Source organism: Urocitellus parryii, chromosome X (assembly GCF_045843805.1).
Source record: "Urocitellus parryii isolate mUroPar1 chromosome X, mUroPar1.hap1, whole genome shotgun sequence".
In the NCBI taxonomy this organism is placed as follows: Eukaryota; Metazoa; Chordata; class Mammalia; order Rodentia; family Sciuridae; genus Urocitellus; species Urocitellus parryii.
Window position 1 is genome coordinate 113,725,217 of NC_135547.1, and position 24,794 is coordinate 113,750,010.

Here is a 24,794-nt window from a genome sequence, read left to right on the forward strand (position 1 = left end):
GACCCTGTCTCTAAATAAAATATATAATAAAGGCTGGAGGACGTGGTTCCGTGGCTAAGTGCCCCTGGGTTCAATCCCTGGTACCAAAATAGAACATAAAAGTGAGAGTTGGGTGTAGCTCAGTAGTAATGTTTGCTTAGGATGTACAAGGCCCTGAGTTCTATCCCTGGCACTGAGGGGAAAAAAGAACATAAAAATGGAAAGAGCACTGAAGAGGTAGACCATGAGAAGGCAAATATAACATGTGAAAAGTAAGGTTTGAACACAGCAATTGAGAATGAAAAAGGTCAACCTGAGGCAAGATATGAAACAAGGACAAGATGGGACACTGCGGATCCAAGCTGCCTAGTGATTTGAGGTACAAGTGCTAGATGGGGGAGTAAGGAGGGGTGCAGCAGCTAGAGCAGATAAGGGGAGGGTGGGAAACAAAGTCCTGAGGTGGGGCCAGCTCAACACCTTTTAAAGTCCCCAGTTCAAGCAACCAGACACAGAAGGCAGAAAGCAATGGATTCATGTCTCCAGATACCAGCAGCCTGTGTGCCTTTACTTCAGGCTCAGGAGGGACTCCATGGAAACTGCTTAGAACTCTTGGGTGACTCAAGCATCAGATGACCTGTCCTCTTTAAAAGAGGCCAGGGGTGGGTAAAGAGCTACATGTTGATTAATCAAAACTGAATTTTTAAAAAACAGACCCTTTTGAAAGTCTTAGCAATTTTCTAGGAGGGGTATTGATTTCCTTAGGTTGGATCAAGTATTGCTGGTCCTGCTGAATAATTGTGATGCACACAAACCACAGTGACCACCAATATCAGCAGAAGCAAAAGAAATCTGTAGGAACATTGTCTTGAAATTAAGACTTTTGAACAGGAACACTTAATACTTCAGGGTATGTTAATTGTTTTTATACCATTTAAGATAATAACCATTTTTCTTTATGGCTTTCAGCTCTTTTTTCTGAAATATGAGAATTTATTTTTTGTGTATACATGACTTTAGGTGTGTGTTTCAAGAGACATTTTTGTTATATATTATCTAGCATTGTATTACAGGATAGCCTCATCTTTCACATTGTAGGCACTGAAAATCTTAGTAATATAATTTCTTTTATGCTAAGTCATGCCTAACTAGATAGAATAAGACAACTACTCCTTTTTTTTTTTTTTTTTTACCTCTTTCTGTTTCTCATTGAGGCAAGCAGTGAATAGTCTCTCTTATGTGCCAGGTACTGCCATAGCAATATTTAAGACACAGTCTCATCCTGAAAGTGATTCCAGTGTGGTAGGGAGAATTTAATAGACGTAAGTAAATGGGTAAATAAAAAATAAAATAAAAACATGCATTCTCCCTGCTCTTAGGCAATTCTACCGAAAGACAAAGCAGGTAGAGGAATTTTTAGAGGAATCAGCATGCGTGAACCCATGAAGCTGAAAGCAGCATGAGAGAAATATAGGGAGTTCAAGTTTTGTGGGCAAGGGTGGAGTGACAGATGAGGTTAGAGAGGGCGGCTGTGGTCAGTCATAACAGACTTTTTGGTTGATGTACAAGTCCAAGGTAATAAATACCAAAAGATCTTAATTGAAGTTAAGACCTTTCAACATGAACACTTAATACTTCAGAGTGGGTTAATTGTTTTTATACCATTGAAAGTAATAACCATTTTTCTTTTGGCTTTAAGGTCTTTATTGATTATAGAACATAATCAAGGTTGTCATTTAGAAAAATCATTATTTAAAAAAAAAAGAAAAATCATTCTTTCTTGTTTGGTGGTTTTAATCCTTAGAGGGCCAGTGACCAGTTAAGGATGCTGCTAAAATAATCCAGGAAAGAAATGAGGGTCCAAGGAAAGATTGTATAGGAAGGGATACATAGAAAAAAGTAGCACTGAGATTATTTAATAGGCAGAATGGCAGGATTTAGTGATCCATAGGATGAGGGTGGTGGTGAAGATGACCTCAGAATTTCCTTTTTAAATTGTTGATCAATTAATTATAAATGGGAAAATAAAAATCATTTAATGTGTACTAAATATGATGTTTTGCAATATGTGTACATTATGGAATGGCTAAATCAAGGTAATTAACATGTTGCTTCATATATTTACCTTTTTTATGAAATCTGAAAATGTTGAACTAATAGAAGCAGATATTAGAAAGGTCTGCTGGGGCTGGGAGGGTTGGGGGAGGGCATTGAAGAGATGTTGGTCAAAGAATAAGAAATTTCTGTTAGACACAGGAAGAATAAGTTTGAGAGCTATATTGTACAACATAGTGTCTATTGACTAACATAGTTAATAACAAAGTATTACATTTTTGAAAATTGCTAAATTCAGAGTTTCTGATGAGGTTGTCACAATTCCTGAGAGAGGAAATGGAGAAAGAAGGGCAGGTCTTAGGGAAAGATGATGAGTTGGTTTTGAACATGTTCCAAAGATTCAATATCTATTTATCTAGCTATATCTTTTTAATTTTTTACTGGAAAGCCTAGGTAGAGAAACTTAAAAACTATTGTCTTGTGAAAATCAAGATAAAGCTGAGCTGAAATTTTATGTCTGTGAAAAAATGTATTTTAGGTTCTGACTTCCTCAGAACTTCAGGAATACATTTAATTTTCATGGAGTGCTTGTATGTGTCTTTCAGGGCAGGAGTGGCTGAGCTTATGAATATGTCATGTTGTACATATTTGGTTTGTAGCATGGATAGAAGGCTAAAAATTGCTTCTGCATTTCAGGTAATTCAGAGGTCCGTGGGGCCAGCCAGCCTGAGCCTGCTCACCTTCAGAGTCTATGCAGCACCAAAAAAGGATGCGCCTCACAAAAATTCCATGAAAGTTGATGAGGTAACATGCTGTTCATGCAGTGATATATTTTGGACATCTGACTTAGTTACTGTAGAAGAGATTTTACAAATTGTATATCAGGAGGATAGGTAGAAGATAATTATTTTAATTTTTTATTTTTGCAGTGCTGTGGCCTTGTGCATTCTAGGTAAGCACTCTACCACTAAGCTATACCCCAGCACAGTTAGAAGATATTTAAAAGGATTATTTGTGTTTTTCATTTGGTGTTAAGTTTTTTGAGCTCTTTGTATATTCTGGATATTAATGCCCTGATTAGCAGTGGCAAAGATTTTCTCCCATCTGTAAATGGGCAAAGGAACTAAACAGACACTTCTCAAAAGGAGAAATACAAAGAGTCAACACATATATTAAAAAAAAAAGTTCAACGTCTCCAGCAATTAAATGCAGATTAAAACTACATGAGATTTCATTTCCAATCAGAAAGGCAATTATCAATAATACAAGTAACAATGTTAGCAAGGATGTGAGGAGGAGGGTACACTCATACATTGTTGGTGGCACTACAAATTAATATAACCTCTATGGAAAGCAGTATGGAGATTCCTCAAAAATCTAAAAATGGAACCACCATAGGACCTAGCTATCCCACTCCTTGGTATATATCCAGAGGATTTTAAATCAGCATACTAGGCTAGGGCTGTAGCTCAGTGGCAGAATACTTGCCTAGCAAGTGTGAGGCACTGGCTTCTCAACAGTATATAAAAATAAAGTAAAAGTATTGTGTCCATCTGCAAAAAATTTTAAAAATAAAATCAGTTTACTACAGTGATGCAGCCACATCAATGTTTATAGCAGCACAATTCACAATAGTTAAGCTGTGGAACCAACCTAGGTGCCCTTCAACAGATGAATGGATAAAGAAAATGTGATACACACACACACACACACACACACACATATAATGAGTATTATTCAGCCATAAAGAAGACTGACCTTATGGCATTTGTTGGTAAATGAATGGAACAGGAGACTATCATGGTAAGTGAAATAAGCCAGTCCCCCCAAAATCAAAAGCCAAATATTTTCTCTGATATGTGGAAGCTAATCCTAAATAAGGGTGGGGAGGGATGTGAAAAAAAAAAGAATAGAAGAAAGATCAGAGGAGTAAACAAAGGGCAATGAAAGGAAGGGAGGAGAGATGCGATAGAGAAAGTCAGTGGAATGAACTTTCCTATGTACATACATAAATATACCACAGTGAATCTCATCATCACATACATCCATAAGATACTAATTAAAAAAAATAAGTAAATAGCAGGAGGATCAATAAAGTAGAGAGAAGGCAACAGGGGGTGGAAGGAAGGGAGGGGAAGGGGAAATACTGGGGACTGGCCCGGCATGGTGGCACATGCCTGTAATCCCAGAGTTCCCAGAGTTCAAGGCCAGCACAATTCACAGTAGTTAAGCTGTGGAACCAATTGAGTTGCTTAGCACCTCACCTCAGCAACGGTGAGGTGCTAAGCAACTCAGTGAGACCCTGTCTTTAAATAAAATACGAAATTGGGCTGGGAATGTGGCTCAGTGATCCAGTGCCCCTGAGTTCAATCCCCAGTACCAAAGAAAGAAAGAAAGAAATACTGGGGACTGAATTATAAGAAATTATATTCCATGCTTTTATAATTATGCCATAGTATATATTTCTATTATCATATATAACTAAAAAGAAATATATTTCCTTACAGTTTGTTTTCTTTGTGGGAAATTAGTAAACTGCGGCTTTTTCAACAGATGAACTTTAATGGTGGTATTGAACTTTAACAGATGAACTAAGGGTAAAATTAAGAAATATTTTATAAATTTTTAATGGGGAACCTGCCATATCCCAGTAGATTATAAATAGAGCTTAACTTTTTTGTTTTTTGTTTTTTGTTTTTTGGTACTAGGGATTGAATTTAGCCCAGAGCCACATCCCTAGTTCTTTTATTTTTCATTTTAAGGCAAGGTCTCATTAAGTTGCTTAGGGCCTTGCCAAATTGATCAGTCTGACCTTGAATTTGCAATCCTCCTGCCTCAGCCTCTGAAGCCACTGGAGTACTGGCATGTACCACCATGCCCAACTGCAACTCACTTTTCTAAGCAGCCTTCCTGATTCTGGACTGCTTGATCAAGCCAAGGAAATATTCACATTTTTCTTAAAGAAATCAGAGATCTGATTCTCTCTGCTTCTTGGCTGGTAAAAATTCTAAGTAGATACTTAGTATACATTAAATAATCAAACAAGAAATCTTCTTTACATTGTTTAGATTCTTTTTTTGTCTGTACTTCCCACTGATTATTTGGATATTCAGTTTCTGTTTCCTTTGAATAAATTGCGGTACAGTTTTACCTTTAGTCCCTTGTAGGGTTACTTGAAAGGTGTTTATATAAAGCTAATTAGCTTATCTTTTGCCCTTTACTCTTTTCTCAGGCTTTGGGACAATAGCATTGTTGAGAGTGAAGAGGGCAGCCAGTAGTGTCTAAGAAAATTCTTCTCTGGGTGGGGAACAAACCTGCTCTCCTTTGATTAGCACCAGACTGATCATTTGAACTATGTATTCAGTTATTCTTCAGTTACTCTCAAGCATTTTTAAACCCCCTCCTCAACCCATTCCTTTTTTATAATTTATTTTTTAGTTGTAGATAGACACAATATCTTTACTTCTTTAAATATTTTTTAGTCATTGATAGACCTTTATTTTATTTGATTATTTATATGTGGTGCTGGAAATCGAACACAGTGCCTCACACGTATGTGGCAAGCACTCTACCGCTGAGCTATACCCCAACCCCTCAACCTACTCTTTAGAGAGATAGACTCCTTTTTCTAAACTAAACCTGGGGTGAAATTCCAGATACCAGTGTAAATGGATGAAAGAAAGGTGCTTTGTTTTCCATCAGTGGATGAGGAGGGATATGATACCATGTAGCTCTGCCCTCTTATCCTTATCCTTATTTTTTTTAGTTGTAGATGGACATAATACCTTTATTTTATTTATTTATTTTTATGTAGTGCTGAGGATCAAACTCAGTGCCTCACACATACTAAGCAAGTGTTCTACCACTGAGCTACAACCCAAGCCCCTTGTCCTTATCCTTATGATTAAGGAAATAACGTGCAAAGATCATCTGAAGTAAAGTTTTAGGTTGTGTGTAACCCTTAGAGTCATTGTAATTTATAAATTATTAGAAATATTGTACCTACAAATTTGATAATTTATTACATGATTTCATTACTGTGTATGCTTTTTTATTTTTGTTTGAATGTGTGCAGCTTTCACTCTACTCAGCTCCCGAGGGTCAATGTAAATATGTGGAGGAGCCAAGGACTCAACTTGAAGAAAGCATCTCACAGCTCCGACATCATTTTGAGCCGTATACAAGTTGGTGTCAGGTACAGCTGTTTAGAGTCAATAATGAAAAGTCTATATAGAGCCAGCATGGTAGCATATACCTGTAATCCTGGTGACTCAGGAATGCACCTGTAATCCCAGCTCCTTGGGAGGATTGCAGGTTTGAGGCCAGCCCCAGCAATTTAGCAAGGCCTTAAGCAATTTAGCAATTCCCAGTCTCAAAAGAAAAAATAAAAAGGGCTGGGACATAGTTCTGTGATAAAGTATCACTGGGTTCAGTCCCCTGGTACCAAAACAACAACAATAACAAAAAGGTAAGAAAAAAAAGTCTATGTTGGATACATGATTTTAGAAAAAGGCATAATAAAAGGGTCAAAGTTAAGAGTCTCTGCTTACAAATGTTCATCAGTGCCACAGGGAGAACAGGTGCAACAGTGCCCTGGATTTCTTGTGGCACCAGTTGCTGTAGCTGCAGAGAAAATTTTCCTCTCCCTAGGTGGGGTTTGTACCTTGACTAGAGAGAAGAGGGCTGGTAATTGCCTTGCTGGTTGTGGTTATGAAAACATTGTGTTTACTAGAGAGCATATGGGACTGTAATGAAAGTAAACGGATATAATGTAAACATACTAAAACTGGGACGTTTTTCTTTCCTAGAGATTCTATAAACTGAGCATCTCTAATCGTGGGGCATTTTGGATATTGGATTTTCAGAGTAGAGATGTTCAACTGGTATAGTTTATGCAAGTATTCCAAAATAAAAGAAAACTTCTAAAATATAAAATACTTCTAGTCCTAAGCATTTTACATAAGGTATACGACACCTGTGTCACTTTAAACAAATGGTTTTAGTGCATTTAAAATGCTGTAACAGAAAGGTAGATGCCAAAATAGGGTAGAATTACATATTTGAATTGTTTGTCCCAATGAACTACAGGTACAGGTCGGCTTCTGTCTCTAACTTATGTTTTAGGTCAGACATTTGTCATGATGGGAGTGAAAGTATTTGTGTGTTTTTTTAACACCTGAAACCAAAGTTTGCAACTTACAGAATTTGTAGGTATTGATACATGTTTGCCATATTTCATCTTGATTTTGAAAATTGAGGACCAATGAATAAAAACTAATATGTTGGTGTGTATGAAATGTCAGATTTACTTTGCTTGAGATTTACAAGTTCAATTTTTATCCAGGGCTTGTCTTAAAATTTGAAAGTTTCATGTGCCACTGCTGAGTTTTTGTTTACCAAGTGAGATAAAAAAGTACTGCCCATGACCTCTATCAATAATATAATTTGGGCCTTTATACTTAAGTGAGTTATGAAATACCTAAAAACTTTATACATATTGTGTTGTAAAGTGCTTAGACTTTGTTATCTTGTTCTAGGTTTTTAATCTGTCTGTAAATAGTTTAGATAAAGTCAGCAAGGGGCTGAGGTGTAGCTCAATGATAGAGAGCATGTTTTGTGTGTAAAAGGACCTGGATTCAATCCCTAGCACCATAAAATCAAACAAACAAACAAAAAAAAGAAAGAAAGAGAAAAGATAAGGTCAATAAATTTGTGTAAATATTTTTGTGTCATGTAAGCTTGACTACTGTTATTTCTGGTATGTCTGATTTTGTTTTGTTTTTGGTGCTGGGGATTGAACCTAGGGCCTTGTACATGATTTACCACTGAACTACATCCCCAGCCCAATATATTTTTTTTTAATGAAAGTATTTTACCTTTTTACCTTTCAACAACCTAACGTTGTTTTTGTCTTTTCCTTTTCCTTTTATGCATGATATTCAGTGCAGTAAAACACCTCTCTGGATGATAAAGTAGTTATCAGCATATCTGTTTGCACTACTTCTAAATGATTTTCTTCTAATTGTAATGGTTTTATTTTCCTGGGTGGAATGAAGTTTTCATGAATGGAAATATTTCTAATTCCTGGTTTCTTTTTCAGACCACCAATTTCTAGTCCTTCCTTGAAAATCTAATTTGTTTTAATAGTAAAATATTTTTTACCTTTATTTTATTTGTTTTTAAATTTTTTTTTAATGTGGTGCTGGGGATCGAACCCAGTGCCTCACGCATGCTAGGCAAGCACTCTACCACTGAGCTACAACCCAGCCCCAATAGTAAAATATTAAGCTAGCAAAAGAAGTGGATTGTCACACTGTATTTCAACCTGTAGGTTTTCTTTCTCTTTAATGGGTGGAAAAGAAACCTATAATGGATTTTATTGAAGAAATATTCATTTCTTTGTGTCTTCCCCCAAATTCAGCATTTGTTACTTAAGGCCATTTAATAATGAGAGTACCTTTTTTCTGGCTTGAACTGAATTATCTAAAACAAATCCTTTTCTAAATGGCAGTTCTAATCCTTCTAATACCCTAATATCTCCTTTTCCATCTTTGCTGGTCTTGAAGGTGGGTATCTTCTAGCTAGTCCCTGGTTTCCTTTAGGATCATCTGATGTTCATATACAAAGCTTTTCTTTTTTCTTTTTTAACTTTTTTGAGATGGAATCTCAATATTGCCCAGGCTCCTCTCAAACTTCTGGACTTAAGGATCCTCCCACCTCAGCCTCTTGGGATATCTCTCCAAACTGAGTCATTTGATCCTTTGTCTCATTAAAGCTGGTCATTTTCTGCTTCAAATGGGTACTTTCCAGATATAAGCTATAAAATAATAGCAAAATCAGGAAATAGACAATATGAAACACAAATTTAATTTCATAGGAAAAGGATTGCCTCTAAATTATCAAGGGGATTGATCTTTAGTCTTTTTTTTTCCATTTTAGGAGAAGAGTAAGAAGGCTGGGTTGTTAAAAGCACTTAGTTGGAATCTTTGCCCCTGTGGCAATAGGAAACCATTCTGCTAAGCAGTTTGCAGTGAAGGGAAAATTACAAAAGAAAAAAAAAGAACCCAGAAAGTATCTCTTTATACAAAATCTGTTAATAGCTAGGAGTGTAGCTCAATGGTAGAGCATGTTCTTAGCTCTCCCAGGGCCTTGGATTCAGTTCCCAGCATCAAAAATAAAAATGTTCAGTAAAGTATATATATTTTGTTACTTTATAATCAGCAAATTCTACTCATTCTGTTCCTTTTTACTTTTTTAGGAAACATACTCCAAAACTAAGCCCAAGATGCAAAGTTTGGTTCAATGGGGGCTAGGTAAGTCATTTTGTTATTAGGCATAATCAGTTACTTCAATAATATTGAACTGTTTAACTGGAGTTCTATGAATGGAATCTAGAGATATATGGATTTGTTTAAATCTTACGCAGAATTTTAGAACTGTGTGAATTTTTCTAGAAAGAAAATCTGTTCTTTTCATCCAGATTTCAGGGGGCTCATATCCCCTAAGTTTCTTCAACATTATTAAGATTATAGGGTTAGTAAGTACAGATACACTGTGTTTTTAACAAAATGGATTTCCAGGTACAATGTAGTACAGCACACTAACTCATCAGTAGATTGCTAGAATCAAAGTAGTTAACTTACATTGCTATTATTACATGCTATAGAAGTTTAGAGGCAGGAAGGAACGGAGCTGCTGTGCCTGGGAAAGGTCTTATTGCATAATTAGTAGTGTTCCTACATTTTTTTCATTGTCCTTGATTGTTTCTCATATATAGACCACTTATCACCTACCTGTACTCATAAACTGAGCTCACAGTCTACATTCTGACTAATGTCAGGAACTGGTAAAACAGAGACTGATCATATTTCATTTCCCTCATTGTGCATCTTGGTGAATCAAAATCTTGTTTTTAAAAGGATGTGTTTTCATGATGGAACAAAAAAAAAACATGGGACTGAAGAAGCCTTTTCATGCATTATTTGCAGTATTTGTTTTGTTTTTTCTTTTCCTGGACTCAGTTACTGCAAAAACTCTAAAGCAGAAACATTCCATTATGAGTTATTATCTGCCAAAGCTCTCAGACCATTTTCCAGAAGCTACAATGAAGGCATGTTACCAGAAGCTGGGCTCTGGCTTCAAGTGCAATCTTAAAACATCATTTTCCTTATTTCTTTGTAATTTACCTACTTCTGCTCAGCTCACGAAAAGCTATCTGGGTCTCCTCCTGTCAACTGTTCTTATGTGTATGTCTAGAATTAAACAACACTATGCTGGTAGGCAAAAATAAAGGGAAGTAGAAAATTGCCTCAGAAGACCAAGTTGAGAGGATAGAAAGTCAAGACTAGGTTGAAGACAAAATAAGTAAAAATTTTAACCAGGTAGAAGTTAATGCAAATGTATAACACAAGACCTATAATAGTGTTTAAAATGATTATCACATCTCCCAAAGAATCATGAAAGGAAAATTTTAAGTATCTGGTGTTTTCTGGGGGAGAGATTTACTCAGTATTCTAGCTTATTGGTTCAGTTCAGCATATGTTTGTCAAGTCACATCATGCCAGTCATTGAAGATCAAAGTTGATTAAGAAAGTGGTCACAACCAGTAAGATACATATAATAAATTATTCAATACTAATGCAAATACAGAAGTAATTATAGACCACTATTAAAGGTACAGAGGAAGGAGACTAGTTGAATAGTGATTGGGGAGTTGGGAACAGTGAGGGGAAGGATTTTTAAGATGAATCCTCAAGGACCAGTGTTAGCCACACCAACACGTGGGTGTTGCAGACACAGTGTGATCAAGACTTGGAGGTGGGACTATAAGGAGATAGAGAGTGCTGAAGATGAGGCTGTGAGAGACACAGGAGGGCTTTGTAAGTCATGACCTAGCTGGAATTCATTTGTTAATTCATCCAGTATTTCTCAACTCCTGTCAGTGTTCTTAATAAATGTCTGTGGAATGACTATCCGCTGTTAACACTGAGGGAAGATAACATGTAACAAGTATCACAAATCCACCATTTAGGAGCTTATATTCTCCAACTCTATAGCACACTGCACTTAACTATTCAGATGGGAGACAGGAAACACACATCTGGATAGTTAAGTGCAGTGTGCTATAGAGTTAGGTACCAAGTGATGGTATAGAGAATAAATATGTGATTCCCAATGAAGACAAAAGGTCTGGGCTCATGAACTTAGAAAACACTTTTCTGAAGCGATAGGGCCCAAGGTAGGTCTTATCTGGGTGAGATTGGCTCATTGAAGGGGAGAGGAGAGGATGCATTATGTGAATGGAGTCACAAGGCATGGTGAATAGGCTTATTTTTATTTATTCTGTCACCACCAACAGCTGGCTATTTCCCACAAGTTTCCTTTATTATCCAAATTTGTTGTTCTTGAGTTCAAATAATGAGTTCAGATGGCAAAGGATACTTATTTTTCCTAGGCTTATATATTTGGTTCCTGAAAGAATATAAAAAGTTTATTAGCAGCATACAAACAATATGTGGTTTGAAAAGCATTTGATACTGTATGTACTACTTGTTTGTAAGACTTTGGTTTTTAATGAGTAATTTATGATTTTTTTCCAATCTGATTTTATTATAGATAGCTATGAATATCTCCAAAATGCACCTCCTGGATTTTTTCCAAGACTTGGTGTTATTGGTTTTGCTGGCCTTGTTGGACTCCTTTTCACTAGAGGTGGGTGCAATTTTGTGGGTTTTTTTTTTTTTTTGAACAGTCAGTTCTTGTGGGAAAGATAGGGTATGTTTGGTTCTTTACTTTCAGTGAACAGTTTTCAGAATAATGAGCTGGTTCCTGAACATTGACTTCTTAATTTGTAATTAATATAGTCGTTTACTCCATTCTGTTTAAGCAAATATAGAAATTTTGTACTCTTTGTAGAAAAGAAATTAGTTCTTTCTTATAAGTACATTTACTGTTCAACACTTTACTGCTCTTAGGTACAGAGTGAATAATTATTATTATTATTATTATTATTATTATTATTTTGGCATTGGGGATTGAACTCAGGGGTACTCGACCACTGAGCTACATCCCCAGCCCTATTTTATATTTTATTTAGAGACAGGGTCTCACTGAGCTGTTCAGTGCCTCGCTTTTTGCTGAGGCTGGCTTTGATGTCGGGATCCTTCTGCCTCAGTCCCTGGAGTTTCTAGGATTATAGGCGTGCGCCACCATGCCTGGCTAGAGTGAATTTTTGTTCAGTCTTTCATACCTGAGAAATAAACAGTTTCTAAATGTTTCACTGTTATGGTCAGGCTATTAATCACAGTAAATAGAGCACTAACTTAATAGAGAACTTATTAACTTTTTGATGTGTCATGGCTTCAGTCAGTAATGATGTAAAAATTTTTTAAATGCTTAAAATTAAAGCTGGGTTTAGTGGCCTGTAATCCCAGCTACTCCGGAGGCTGAGGCAGGAGGATCAGAAGTTGAAGGCCAGCACTGGCAACTTAGCAGGACCCCATGTCAAAAAAAAAAAAAAAAAAGCTAACAAATGTCAACTTAAATATATTTTGTAGGTACTGAAGGTATTGCTCAGTGATATAGCACTTGCCTAGCATGTATGAGGCCCTGGGTGAATCCCCAGCACCACCAACCCCAAAATAACACTACACTCACTGTTAGATTACAGAACATTTATAAAAAATAAAGGATGATAAAAGACTTTACTATGATGAGTTTAAGTTTTTGTGAACTTCTTGAAGTTTTGCTGACTCTAAAATGAATGCTTATGGTATAAAATTCAGTTAAAGAATTCTTTTTCTTTTTAAATATTTTTTTAGTTGTCAATGGACCTTTATTTATTTATATGTGGTACTGAGAATCGAACCCAGTGCCTCACACATACTAGGCAAGCACTCTACCACTGAACCACAACCCCAGCTCCAGTTACGGGAATTCTTTTTTAAAAAAATAAATATTTATTTATTAGTTTTAGGTGGATGCAATATCTTTATTTTACATTTATGTGGTACTGAGGATCGAACCCAGTGCCTTGCACGTGCAAGGCAAGCGCTCTACAACTGAGCTTCAAACCTAAATTCTTAAAGAGAAATTCCTATAAAGAACCCTGTAATCTGACCCCCCTAAAACAGAACCATAGTTTGATACCTATTTCACCAGTTTTAGAACTCTTTCTTCTGGATGCATTAAGTGTTATTTTAGAATCTGGAGCACAAATGCAGCCCTAGTGCTACTCCCAATTCACCTCCTGAATGAACTGTGTCTTGGTCTCCTTGCCTATCTCTCATCTTGTACTAAGCAATGAGAATTAAATTTCCATTTCTTTTTTTTAGTAATCAATTTGCAAAGCAACACTATTTTTCATACATCTTTCCCTTTATTTCCTGCAAAGCTGTTCAGAAAAGGATTCCATTGTCATTTAAATAGTGCTTGGGATTTATAAATATCCCAAGGCCAGGGGTATTGGAATTGTGGCTATGACTGGAATGTGGAATCCAGTGAGATAAGCTTCTACCTCTCTCTCTGTTGTTTGAGCACGTGGGGGAGTCTTTCAAGCCCAAAGAAAGCTTTCAGTGCTATGGGTAACTTCCTGTCCTATTAGGTGTTTGTCGGACATCCTCTAGGGTGACCATCCTGAGGAGGGTTGGAGACTGCACTCTCCTGGGCAGAGTGTACCTGCTACCATGGTCCTATCCCTTTGTGTTTGTTTGCTTATTGTTCCTAGCTTTCTTTATCCCTTCCTGGGAGGGCCTGGTAGCATTAAAATAATTTGAAACTTTAATTCTTTTTTTTTTAAAAATGTCCACATAGGCACATGCATGTGTGCGTGCACACATTCATGCACTCACAGGTGATAGTAAATTTTTTTTCATGGCCATTTAGAAGGGCCTGAGGTGAAAAGCATCAGAGGGGTTCACTGAGCAAGATAAATGGGATGGTAGACTCATTTATGGGAGACAAGTGTGGTTTTCAGGCCCCTCCAGGGAGATAATCCTCTATGCAGCAGCAGGATGGGCTCAGAAGTCCCTCCTGGTAGGGTTTTTTGAGCACACCTGCTAAGTAGTGTGCCTAAGTTAATGAGGAGGCCTGCGACTATAATGGTGACACAGTGCTCCCAGAGTGGGAGCTGTGCCTTCTGGTGGCTCTTCCCCTCACTGACAGCCAGTGAGTGATTGTCCTCTCACAACGCTGATACTCAACTGCCTACACCACTGGCTTTTTGGGAGGGGTGAACATGAAGGTGGGCATGCGGGCATGCAGTCATACCTCCTTCCTAAGGTGTGTGTGTGGACCTTCCAGCTCATTGTGTAGACCAGCAGGGCCCAAAAACCCAAGAGCTGCTGCTTATCAGCTTTCCCTAGAGAAGTGAAAAATGAGTGTTGTTAGTTTTGCTGGTCTCTTCAGCTGGTCCCCACCTGCTTGGGCATAAAGCTCCAAGTGGACAGGGAGGACCTGAGGAATAACAGATTTTTCTGTTCCAGGATAATTATATCCTTTTAACACAGGCAATAGGACTTGGAGAGAAACATTATTTTTTAATATATTTTTTTTAGTTGTAGATGAACACAATACTTTTATTTTGTTTATTTATTTACTTATATGTGGTGTTGAGGATCGAACCTAGTGCCTCACACGTGTGAGGCAAGCGCTCTACCACTGAACCACAACCCCAGCCCCGAAACATTAATTTATTAATAGTCTAGTTGATAATACTCATATTCTCAGTAGCCCCAGTTTTATGTTTGAATATTTATCTGTTTAAAGTTTAAAACCAGGGGCTTGGAGTGTAGCTCAGTGGTAGAGTGCTTGCCTAGCATGCCTGAGGCCCTGGGTTGAAAACCCAGCCCCACAAAATTTTTTTTAAGAAAAATAAAGTATAAAATTAATAAGCAGCACTTGCATTGGTAGAGTTGTACATTATTGTACACATTGCCCTAACGTGTATCCATCAAAAACACCATGCCTCTCAGTGGAGACTACTTCTTTTTTAAATTTTTTCATACACATACACACACATACACACACACACACACAGTTGTAGATGGACAAAATACATTTATTTTGTTTGATCATTTTTATGTAGTGCTGAGGATTGAATACAGTGCTTCACACATGCTAGTCAAGCGCTCTGCTACTGACCTACAACCACAGCCCTCAGTGACTCTTTCTAATGTTAAGTCCACCTGCATTCTCCTTTTTCACCCTCTGCCACTTTTTGTTTTTACCTCATTCTCAGGTTTCTCCAAATTCAGCATCCTGTTGTTTATCAATTCCTCTTTTCTCCATAGCTCTTCATCCTCTGCAGCCTGACCTCAGACTTCAACACAGCTGTTGTTTTAGGACTTCCTTTATGCTCTCTTGGGCTTGAGCCCCCAGTTCTTATCTTCTGGTTTATCTTCTCCTTGGTTTATTTTGCCATGTTGTTCAACCATATGCTTAAATTTCTTTTAAAAAAGAGTCTCTTTAAAAATATATGGGAGACAAACTTTCCAAGACCTTGCATGTCTGCCCTTATACCAAGTGATAGTTTAGATAGTGATATCATTTGTTTTCCACTAAAACTTTGAAAACTGGGTCTTGTAGCATCTGGCATATAGATGGGAGAGTCAGTAGCCAGACCTGTTCCTTCTGAAGTCATTCTTTGTTTTCCCTCCTCGAACTTTTAAGGATCTTTTAAAATCTTTTGTTTTCTGAATTTCTATGGTGCTGTGACTATATAGATGTTTTCTTCCCTTGATTGGACATTGGGTGGCTCCCAGCCTTCAGCTAAAGGATGATATCTATATGGCACATCTTTGAAAATTTGCTGCACTTCTATTAATTAGCAGTTGAGTTGTTTAAAAATGACCCTATATATCTTAATATTTTCTTGATTGTTTTGTTTCATTCCTTTTAGATTTTTTTTTACTTTGTTCCCTTCCTTGAACTCTTTCTTATTCCCTGAATGTTCCTTTTTTTCATAGAATTCTTTTTTCTTTTAATGTAGTTGCTTCTTGAATTTATTTGATGATACTTAATAACAGGTCTAGTTTTGTTTTGAAGTTCTGTTTCCCGTGGGGTTTTTTTCCTTGCTTGTCTTAGGTTCTAGGCTTTCCTCCAACAATTGGTGATCCTTGGTTGTCAGGTCAGGTTTCAGAATGGGGCAATTGAAATGCTAGTAAGCATGCTTTTGTGTTAGATGGGGCTTGCTGACAGACACTTCTGCCTCAGGGTGAGCTGGACTGGACTCAGGATCAGTTTTAGAAGGGCTTTACTCTCAAGCACTAACCCGTGTGCACACACACACACAACTATCTTGGTTGTTAGTAGAAAACCCCTGGCATTTCTTTAGTAATACCCTGCCCCGCTTTAAAAATTTGGCCTGGCTTGAATTCCTGGCCATGGGCAGTTTTGCACTGGGATGGCATAGGGAAAGGAAGGGGTCAATTTGTCCATGTATAAGACTTGCACTTGTCCCCTATCTTGATTCCTGGGTGTCACTTCCACTCTCCATAGTACATGCCATCTCTGCCTGGGACAGGTCTGCTCCCTCTTTAGCTATAACTCTTATTCAAGACTTTAAGGCTACTTCTCTTCACTCTTCAGCTTCTGAAAATTGGTTAACACTTTTTTCTTTTGCATTGCTGGGGATGGAACCTGGGCCTTTGCCTGTGATAGGCAAGTGCTGTACCATTGATCTACACCTCCAGTTGATTCTTCTTATCTGCCAGTGGCCTCTCCACACATTTTTCTTCATGATGGATTTTTAAATTTGTGTTTTATTCTTTTATTGTTATTTTAATGAAGTCTCAGGAAGAAGAGGAAGGGAACAATTGTGTTTATTGTTTAAATAGGAAGCCAGTTTGCTGTTAGAAAAACATAAACCTTAGAAACCAGAATTCTGATTTGTTTGTTTGATTTCAAAATAATGTTTTTCTGCTTCCTTAGAAATGGTGGTTCTCTTGAAAACATTTGCTGAGTGGTAGAAGCCAAAGACAAAGGAACATATTTATATTTATATGAAATATTCAGAGTAGGCAAATCCATAGATATAGAAAGTAGATTATTGGTGGCCTAGGACTGGCGGGGGGGGGGGGGATTGGGAAGTGGCTGCCAATGGATATTGGTGGGTTTCTCTTTCTCTTTCTTTCTCTCTCCCCCCACCCCTCACCCTTACCTTCTACCTTCCCTTTTTCTCCCTCTCTCCTCTTCCTTTTCTCCTTCTTTCTTTGCCTTCCATTTCTCCCTCCCTCCTTTCCTTTCTCCTTCCTTCCCTTCTTTCTGGAACCCAGAGTCTCCCACATGCCTAGCACATGCTGTACCACTGAGCTACACCCCCAGCCCAAAGGTATGAGTTTCTTTTGAGGATAATAAAATTGTTTTTGATGATGATTATGCAACTTTGTGAAAATACTAAAAGCCATTAAATTTTGAACTTTAAATGGGTCAATTTTGTGAATTCTAATAAAGCTGTGGGAAAGGCATGTAAGTACTGTTACTAAATGCATTCTCTGAATTTAAGGTCAAAGCAATCTTGTTCAGTATTAAATGTATAAGGTAAATTGTAATGGTGAGACAGATAATGAATCATCTGATGGTGTGTACAACCTTTTGTTTATTAGGTTCAAAAATAAAGAAGCTTGTGTATCCACCTGCTTTCATGGGATTAGCTGCCTCTATCTATTACCCACAACAAGCCATTGCATTTGCTCAGGTGAGATAGACCCAGTAAGTTAGGATTCCTTCATTCTTGTGTGTGATATATGGATTTGCTGCTTAATTTTATTTTATTTTGTGGTTACAAAAACACCAGATTAAAATTTGGCTGCACGTATAGATGAACTACAACAAATTGAAATGTTTTTCTCCATTGCATGCCTCAGCACTGGCTCTCCATCTATGATGCCAGTATTCAAATGATGCATGCTAATTTAAACATTAAGCCAAGAAAATGTAAGGCAATATTTCTGTATACTTACACAGAAGTCTAAAGACCCATTCTAAATTGATAATTATGGGTCACTCGGTTCAGATGTGTCTGGTCATAACCTCTCTTCAATAGACTTGCAGGCACAGGCTGTGCTTTGGCCTCCATATCTCCCTAGTGCCAGCCTCAATTTTCTCACTGGGGACTTGAGGGCATGTGGTCCCTTCTGCTGTTGCTCCTTTCTTGCTCTTCACACCTCAGCTTGATTGTATCCTGGAAGGAGGTAGATCACAGTGGTAGACAACATGGGTAAACTAAACCATTCTCCAAGGGTGGTTCCTGGACCAGCAGCATTAGCATCCCCTGGGAATTTGTTAGAGATGGAGATTCTCAGGCCCCAACACAGATGAACTGAATCAGACACTCTGAGGATAAAGACCAGGCTTAGGAGGTATTGTTCGGAGAATGGAATTCTAAACATAGGAGTCCCTAGGAAAACTGGTAAGAGTAAAGCAGGCTGTAGGTTTTTAGGTCCTGAACAGATTATGGAGATAGGGACCCAGTTGCCAGAACTGCCATATCACAAGGAGACTAAGTCCCAGAAGAGGACAATAGTGCAGTCACCAGTATTAGGCTCTGAGCTAGATAGGTTGATAATGAACTCCCTGGATTCTGCATGACAAATTCCTGGATGGGACTGTAGTTGTAGGTGGGATTCCAGTGGCCCCCAACTGTGAGAAATTGATGGCTTTGGAAGGGCCAGTATGATCTTCCGGGCATAGGTTTGATATTGTTTATAAGGTCCTGGAGGCAGTAGGTAATGTTCTTGCCCCTGCTCCAGTCCCAGCTCAGGAACAGGGAGTGACTTCTGATTGCCTTAGATTTAAAAGAATGATTAAACATCATCTCAGTCTATTATGATTTAAATAGTAAATGGCTGGGTTGGGGAAAGAGGCTGGGCTGCTGATTGAGAAGTAGATATAGCTGCCCCCAGAGTGGAGGTCTTTTTTTTTTTTGTCTTAATGTGTCACAGCATGTTGCAAAACATCTTTTATGTTTACAACCAAGATAGTAGGATGTAAATCTGAGTTGATTCTTATTATTTTTAAAGTCAGTGGGAAGTAGTTTTGTCTTTTTTTTTTGTACCTAAAATGAACCTGAACAAAACAATTAATTTGGGTTGGGAATATACCTCAATTGGTAGAGTGCTTGCCTCACATGCACAAGGCTCTGGGCTCAATCATCAGCACCACAAATAAATAAGTAAAAATAAGTCACAATATTCTTTAAAAAAATTTTGTTTTATATTAACTTTATTTTCACTAGATATAAAACTTTATGGGGCTGGGGTTGTGGCTCAGTGGTAGAGCGCTTGCCTAGCATGTGTGAGGCACTGGGTTTGATCCTCAGCACCACTTAAAAATAAATAAAATAAAGGTCCATCAACACCTAATAAAATTTTTTTAAAAATTATGGATCTGTTGGAATGATGAAAATATTCTGGAAATGGAGATTGGTTGTGGTTGTACAACATTGCACATAAACTTACTGTCACTGAATTGTACACATAAAAATGGTTACAGTGATCAACTTTGTGTTGCAAATATGTTTGGTGACTTGTTTGGTTGTAATGTACTAGGCAGGGTGCTAGATGGGATACATAGACACCTTTTTGCATGCGATTTTCAGAAATTTTCAATATTAACAGTGGTCTCTTATTTTTTTCTCTGAAGTTTCAAAAGTTTAGGATATATTCATTTTGTGGGCTGGGATGTGACTCAGTGGTAGTGTACTTACCTCACACGCATGAGGCCCTGAGTTCCATTCCTAGTACCACAAAAATATATATACCTGCAATTTATAGCAAATTATTTTGAAAGATAACTTATACAATCAGACTATTTTTCTTTTTTTATTTTTATTTTTAATTGTAGATGGACACAATAACTTTGTTTTATTTATTTATTTTTATGTGGTGCTGAGGATCAAACCCAGGGCCTCAACACACGCCAGGCAAGGCCTCTAACACTGAGCCACAACCCCAGCCCCAGAGTACTTTTCTTCCTATGCTATCATTCTTACCTTTTTGTTTTAATTTTTTCCTCTTATTTCTTTGTTTTTATTTTTTCATTCTTACTCTTTACTTGCTTATGTTACTCAGTTTTAATGTGTATGTCCTAAGACTTCCTGTAGTGGTCATGTGCTTAAATGCAGTTCTTCCTGAAAACAGGGAATTCTCTTCCTCGCCAGTTATGTATGGAATAGCAACAGATCTTTTCCATTTCATTTCAAGGTCACTGGAGAGAAGTTATATGACTGGGGTTTACGAGGATACATAGTCATAGAAGATTTGTGGAAGGAGAACTTTCAGAAGGTGAGAAACATCATTTTTATTATCTTTCTTTTGGTTTAAATATGTGGTTTCTCTATGGTTTTGTAAAATACTTGATAACCCTGTTGTTTTACTTGCTTTTTCTGTTTGTTTTTAGTTGCATCTCCAGCTCGGACTTTTTAGTGGAGAAGCAATACAATTTCTGAGCACTTAGTTATTATCAGCAGGACCAAATCAATGGTGACCCTAAAATGCATTCCACTGCAGCCTTAGACCCTAATTTCCACTCTATTTATTGTTGCTCAAAGTATAGCACCTTATCCTAAAGTCTTATCAAAATTGGATTCAGAGCTGCATTGTGATACACACCTTTAATTTCAGGAGGCTGAGGCAGAAGGATCTTGAGTTTGAGGCCTGCTTGGGTAATTTAATGAGACCCTTTCTTAAAATAAAATCTTAAAAAGCTAGGGATTTAGCCAAGTAATAGAATCTTGCCTAGCATGTGTGAGGCCCTAGTTTCAATCCATAGTACTGAAGAAAAGAAAGAAAGAAAAAATAATTTGAAAAAAAAATGAATTCAAAGGGAATATACTGTGCTCCCCAAAAAGACATAATTGAAATCCCCGCCTTTTTTTTTTTTAACTTATCATAAACTCTGTTCTTTCCTTTGTCCGTACTGTGTCTTTTCATCACCCAGCTAAGTGTGTGAGCCATGGTGTGTTAGGGACTAGCCACCAGCTACAGGCCACATTCTTTGTGCCATCTGGTAGATGAACAGCAGAAGGAAGGGTTGTATAATCATAAGGATATGTTACCTCTCATCTCTCCTAGCAGTTACATAGCTAGAATGTGGCCTGTGTTTGCTAGTATGTTTTCCCTTTCTCCTGTTAAAGAAGAATGAGTACACAACAAGGTATCATGTTTCCTCTAAGCATTCAGAGGCACAGCTAGCCAGCTAAGGGAGAATTAGGGTTCTTTCTTTTCTTTTTTTTTTTTTTTTTGCAGTACTGGGGATGGAACCCAGGGCTTCATGTTGGCTAGGGAAGTGCTCTACCACTAAGCTACCTCACCATCTCTTTTTAAATATTTGTTTTGATAACAGAGTCTTGCTAAATTGCCCATGGCAGCCTCAAATTTACAGTTTTCCTGCCTCAGCCTCCCACGTAACTGGGATTATAGGCCTGCACCACCATACCTAGCAGAATTAGGATTCTTTTTTAAAAATAGTTTTTGGTTGTAGATGGACACAATACTTTTATTTTTATGTGATGCTCAGCATCGAACCCAGTGCTTGACATGTGCTAGGCAAGTGCTCTACTATTTAGCCACCTCCCCAGCCCAGAATTAGGGTTCTTTTATTAACATATCTTCTGCATCTTAGATTAAAGAAAATTCATTTAGATTCCAATGATTTGAAATGAAAATACTCTTAAAAATATATGGGACTAGGAGTGTAGTTCAGTAGTAGAGTACTTGCCTACCATGAGGCCCTGAGTTTGATCCCCAGCACTGAAGAAAGAAAACAAAAAAAGTATATATGTATATATAAGTGGCATGGGGATGTAGATCAGTGATAAAAGCACATGTTTAACATGTGCAAAGATTGAATCCCTAGCACAGCTGTCTCAAAATTCAGAATTTTGAGCTAGAACGTGCAAAGTAACATTACAGAGCAAATTATAGACTAAGCTCAGTGGCATACACCTATAATCCTAGCTACTTGAGAGGCTAAGGCAGGAGGATCACAAGTTCAAGGCCAGCCTGGGCAATTTATTGAGACCCGTTCTCAAAATAAAATAATAATTAAAAAAAGGACTGGAGATGTAACTCAGAGGCAGAACACTCCTGGGTTCACATACACATATACAAATAAAAGTAAATTACAGCATTCATTGTATACATAAATCATCTTCCAGTGAACTTTTTTTTTTTTTTTTTGGTAGCAGGGATTGAATCCAGAGGCACTTAACCACAGAGCCAATATCCTCAGCCCTTTTTATTTTGAGACGGTTTCACTAAGTTGCCTAGGGCCTTGCTAAATTGCTGAAGCTGACCTCAAACTTGCCATCCTCCTGCTTCAGCCTTCAGAGTCATTGGGATTACAGGTGTACATCACCATACCCAGCCCAGTGAAGTTTTAAGATTAATTAAGATTAATTTTTACACTGGTAGTTTGTAAAAGAATGAGTCTCTCCCATCCCCCCCCCCTTTTTTGAACTGTGGGTTGAACCCAGGTGTACTTAACCACTCAGCTACATCCCTATTCCCTTTTATTTTTATTTTAATTTATGTTTGTTTTGGTATCAGATTGAACCCAGGGGCGCTCAGCTACTGAGCTACATCTCCAGACCTTTTATTTTGAAACTGGATCTTGCTGTTGCTTGGGGCCTCATTGAGTTGCTGAAGCTGGCTCTGAACTTGTGATCCTTCTGCCTCAGCCTCCTGAGTCACTGGACACACACTCAGCCAAATGAAATCCCAAGATTAATTTTTACATTGGTGGTTTCTAAAGGAATGAGGCCTTCTTGAGCCTTTTTTAAGCTAGCTCTCGAGTAGGAAGTTCTATATTAGTATCAAGTGTACTCTGGCAATCCCTTTTAAAAAATAAACACAGTTTTATTTTCATTTCTCTGACATTTTCTTTGGATACTTTCTTTCCTATTTAAAAAAAATTCATTAACAAGTCCACACCAGATATTTTTATGGGAAAGGAAATAAAATATCAGGAAAACTATCCACAGCCCTAGAAAGAAATGTGGAAAGTGAGACTAAATCAGTCTCAATTCCTAGTGCTGGCTGTGGTGTGACCGCAGACTGTGACACACCAAAGCCAGAGGGGATCCCCCAGGAGCCTCTAAGCCTCACTGTAGTGCCTGCAGCTGTGCACGCACATCAAGGCTAAAGTGAGGGCATCTTGCAAGCAGCTTTCTCTGACTGCTGGGAGAATTCAGCCAGTGCTGGCAGGATTGTGGTTGGAACACAAATTAAACAGGCCAGCATTATGTGGTGATTAATGCTACTCAGATTTCTATGCAAGTCTGCTAGGAGTGGGGTGGTAAAGATTTCTAATTAGCTCAAGATTGGTGTGCATTTTTTTCTTTCCAGTCTTTTCTACCTTTGTCCTCTTCAGAGTCTATGAGAACTTAAAATGTTGTCTTATTTGTTTACCCTGAAGGCATAATTTTCCTGACAGCTGTTTGTTCTCAGTAGAAGGCAATAAAATTTATGTTGAATGGCTTGTTAAACATTTACAAGTTTGAAATGAAAAATATCAGAAAGCCCTAAGAATCGATATACGTAGGTTTCAGAAATTATTTGATAAGGAAGTACCTTTGGGGTTTGGTGACATATCCCCGCCCCCAGTGCCTTGTTGGGTTTCATAGATTTCATGGCTTTTTTGTTTTGTTAATGAGAACAAAGATTCAAATTCCCCTGGCACAGGAATATTTGGAGGCCCTGGGCAGAGTACATTTTCTTCATAGAATATCAAGTAATTTAAAAGTGTATGTATGTATGTGTGTGTGTGTGTGTGTATATATATATATATATATATATATATATATATATATATAATCTAGTAAAAGAGATAAAGTGTACAACCAAAATACAAGGCAAAACATGATAAAGTGCCAGAGGAAAGGTTCTTTGAAGGGAGTTAGGGGACACTTCATGAGGGGGGACTTTTGTTTGTTTCTTGGCTTGTTTGGAAGTTAGTTTTCAAGTTTAATTATAGTCTCAATGAAGTATTTTCTAATTTATAATTGTTTATTACTCTAATGATATAACAGATATACATCCCTTGGGTTATATGCAAAGAAGCTGTGGACATTATGTTTAAAACAGGGCCCTAAAATTTTAAATATTATGAATGATGTTTTAGTTCTTAATTGTATTATTTCCCATGTGATCATAGTACTCTCAAGTACCCAAAAACAAGTCTGGCATTATGCTGCTCAGACACTTCCCTTCTAACTGATTCTAAATGTTTGACCTATGTCTTCTACCATTAGTTTGGATGAGAATGTCTTTCAGTCTTTCGTTTCAGTCATTGGTCATTTAAGAGATTTCATTTGCTTCAGCTAAAATGGCTTCTGTTCAAACTGTGAAGCAAAGATAGGGGTGTCCAGAAATACTGTCATTGTATGGTCTAAGGTTTGGTTTTTTGTTTTCTATTAAAGAATATATAACATGTATACAGGTTAAAATTCAATAACGTAATGACCACACATATGAAAACCATCTATCTACCTTTGAAAATAGGAAATTGCCAATGCCTTCCCAGTCTTCCATGGAGCCCCTCTGTCTTCCCAGGGGCAACAACTATCTGGAATTTTGTAATTTCATTTCCTTGTTTCTCTTTAAACTTTTCTTTTTGTTTAACCACATGTGTATATATTCTAAAACACCATGGTTTAGCTTGCTTGTCTTTTGCCTTTATAATATAAATGTACCAAATATATGTTTGTGCATGCATATATATGTGTGTGTGTGTGTGTGTGTGTGTGTGTGTGTGTATGGTTTATC

General features: G+C 37.5%; 1 protein-coding gene across 3 annotated transcripts in view; it reads left to right on the plus strand.

Annotated features, from left to right (window-relative positions):
* Window positions 1-24,794, plus strand: part of Apoo (apolipoprotein O) — a 52,206-nt gene that overhangs the window by 15,452 nt on the left and 11,960 nt on the right. For all 3 annotated transcript variants that reach the window (XM_026401369.2, XM_026401370.2, XM_026401368.2), the window contains 6 exons: window positions 2,728-2,835; window positions 6,107-6,226; window positions 9,290-9,344; window positions 11,647-11,742; window positions 17,634-17,725; window positions 20,232-20,312. In XM_026401369.2, the coding sequence (XP_026257154.1) occupies window positions 2,728-2,835; window positions 6,107-6,226; window positions 9,290-9,344; window positions 11,647-11,742; window positions 17,634-17,725; window positions 20,232-20,312 (552 nt within the window). The remainder of the gene's footprint in view (window positions 1-2,727; window positions 2,836-6,106; window positions 6,227-9,289; window positions 9,345-11,646; window positions 11,743-17,633; window positions 17,726-20,231; window positions 20,313-24,794) is intronic.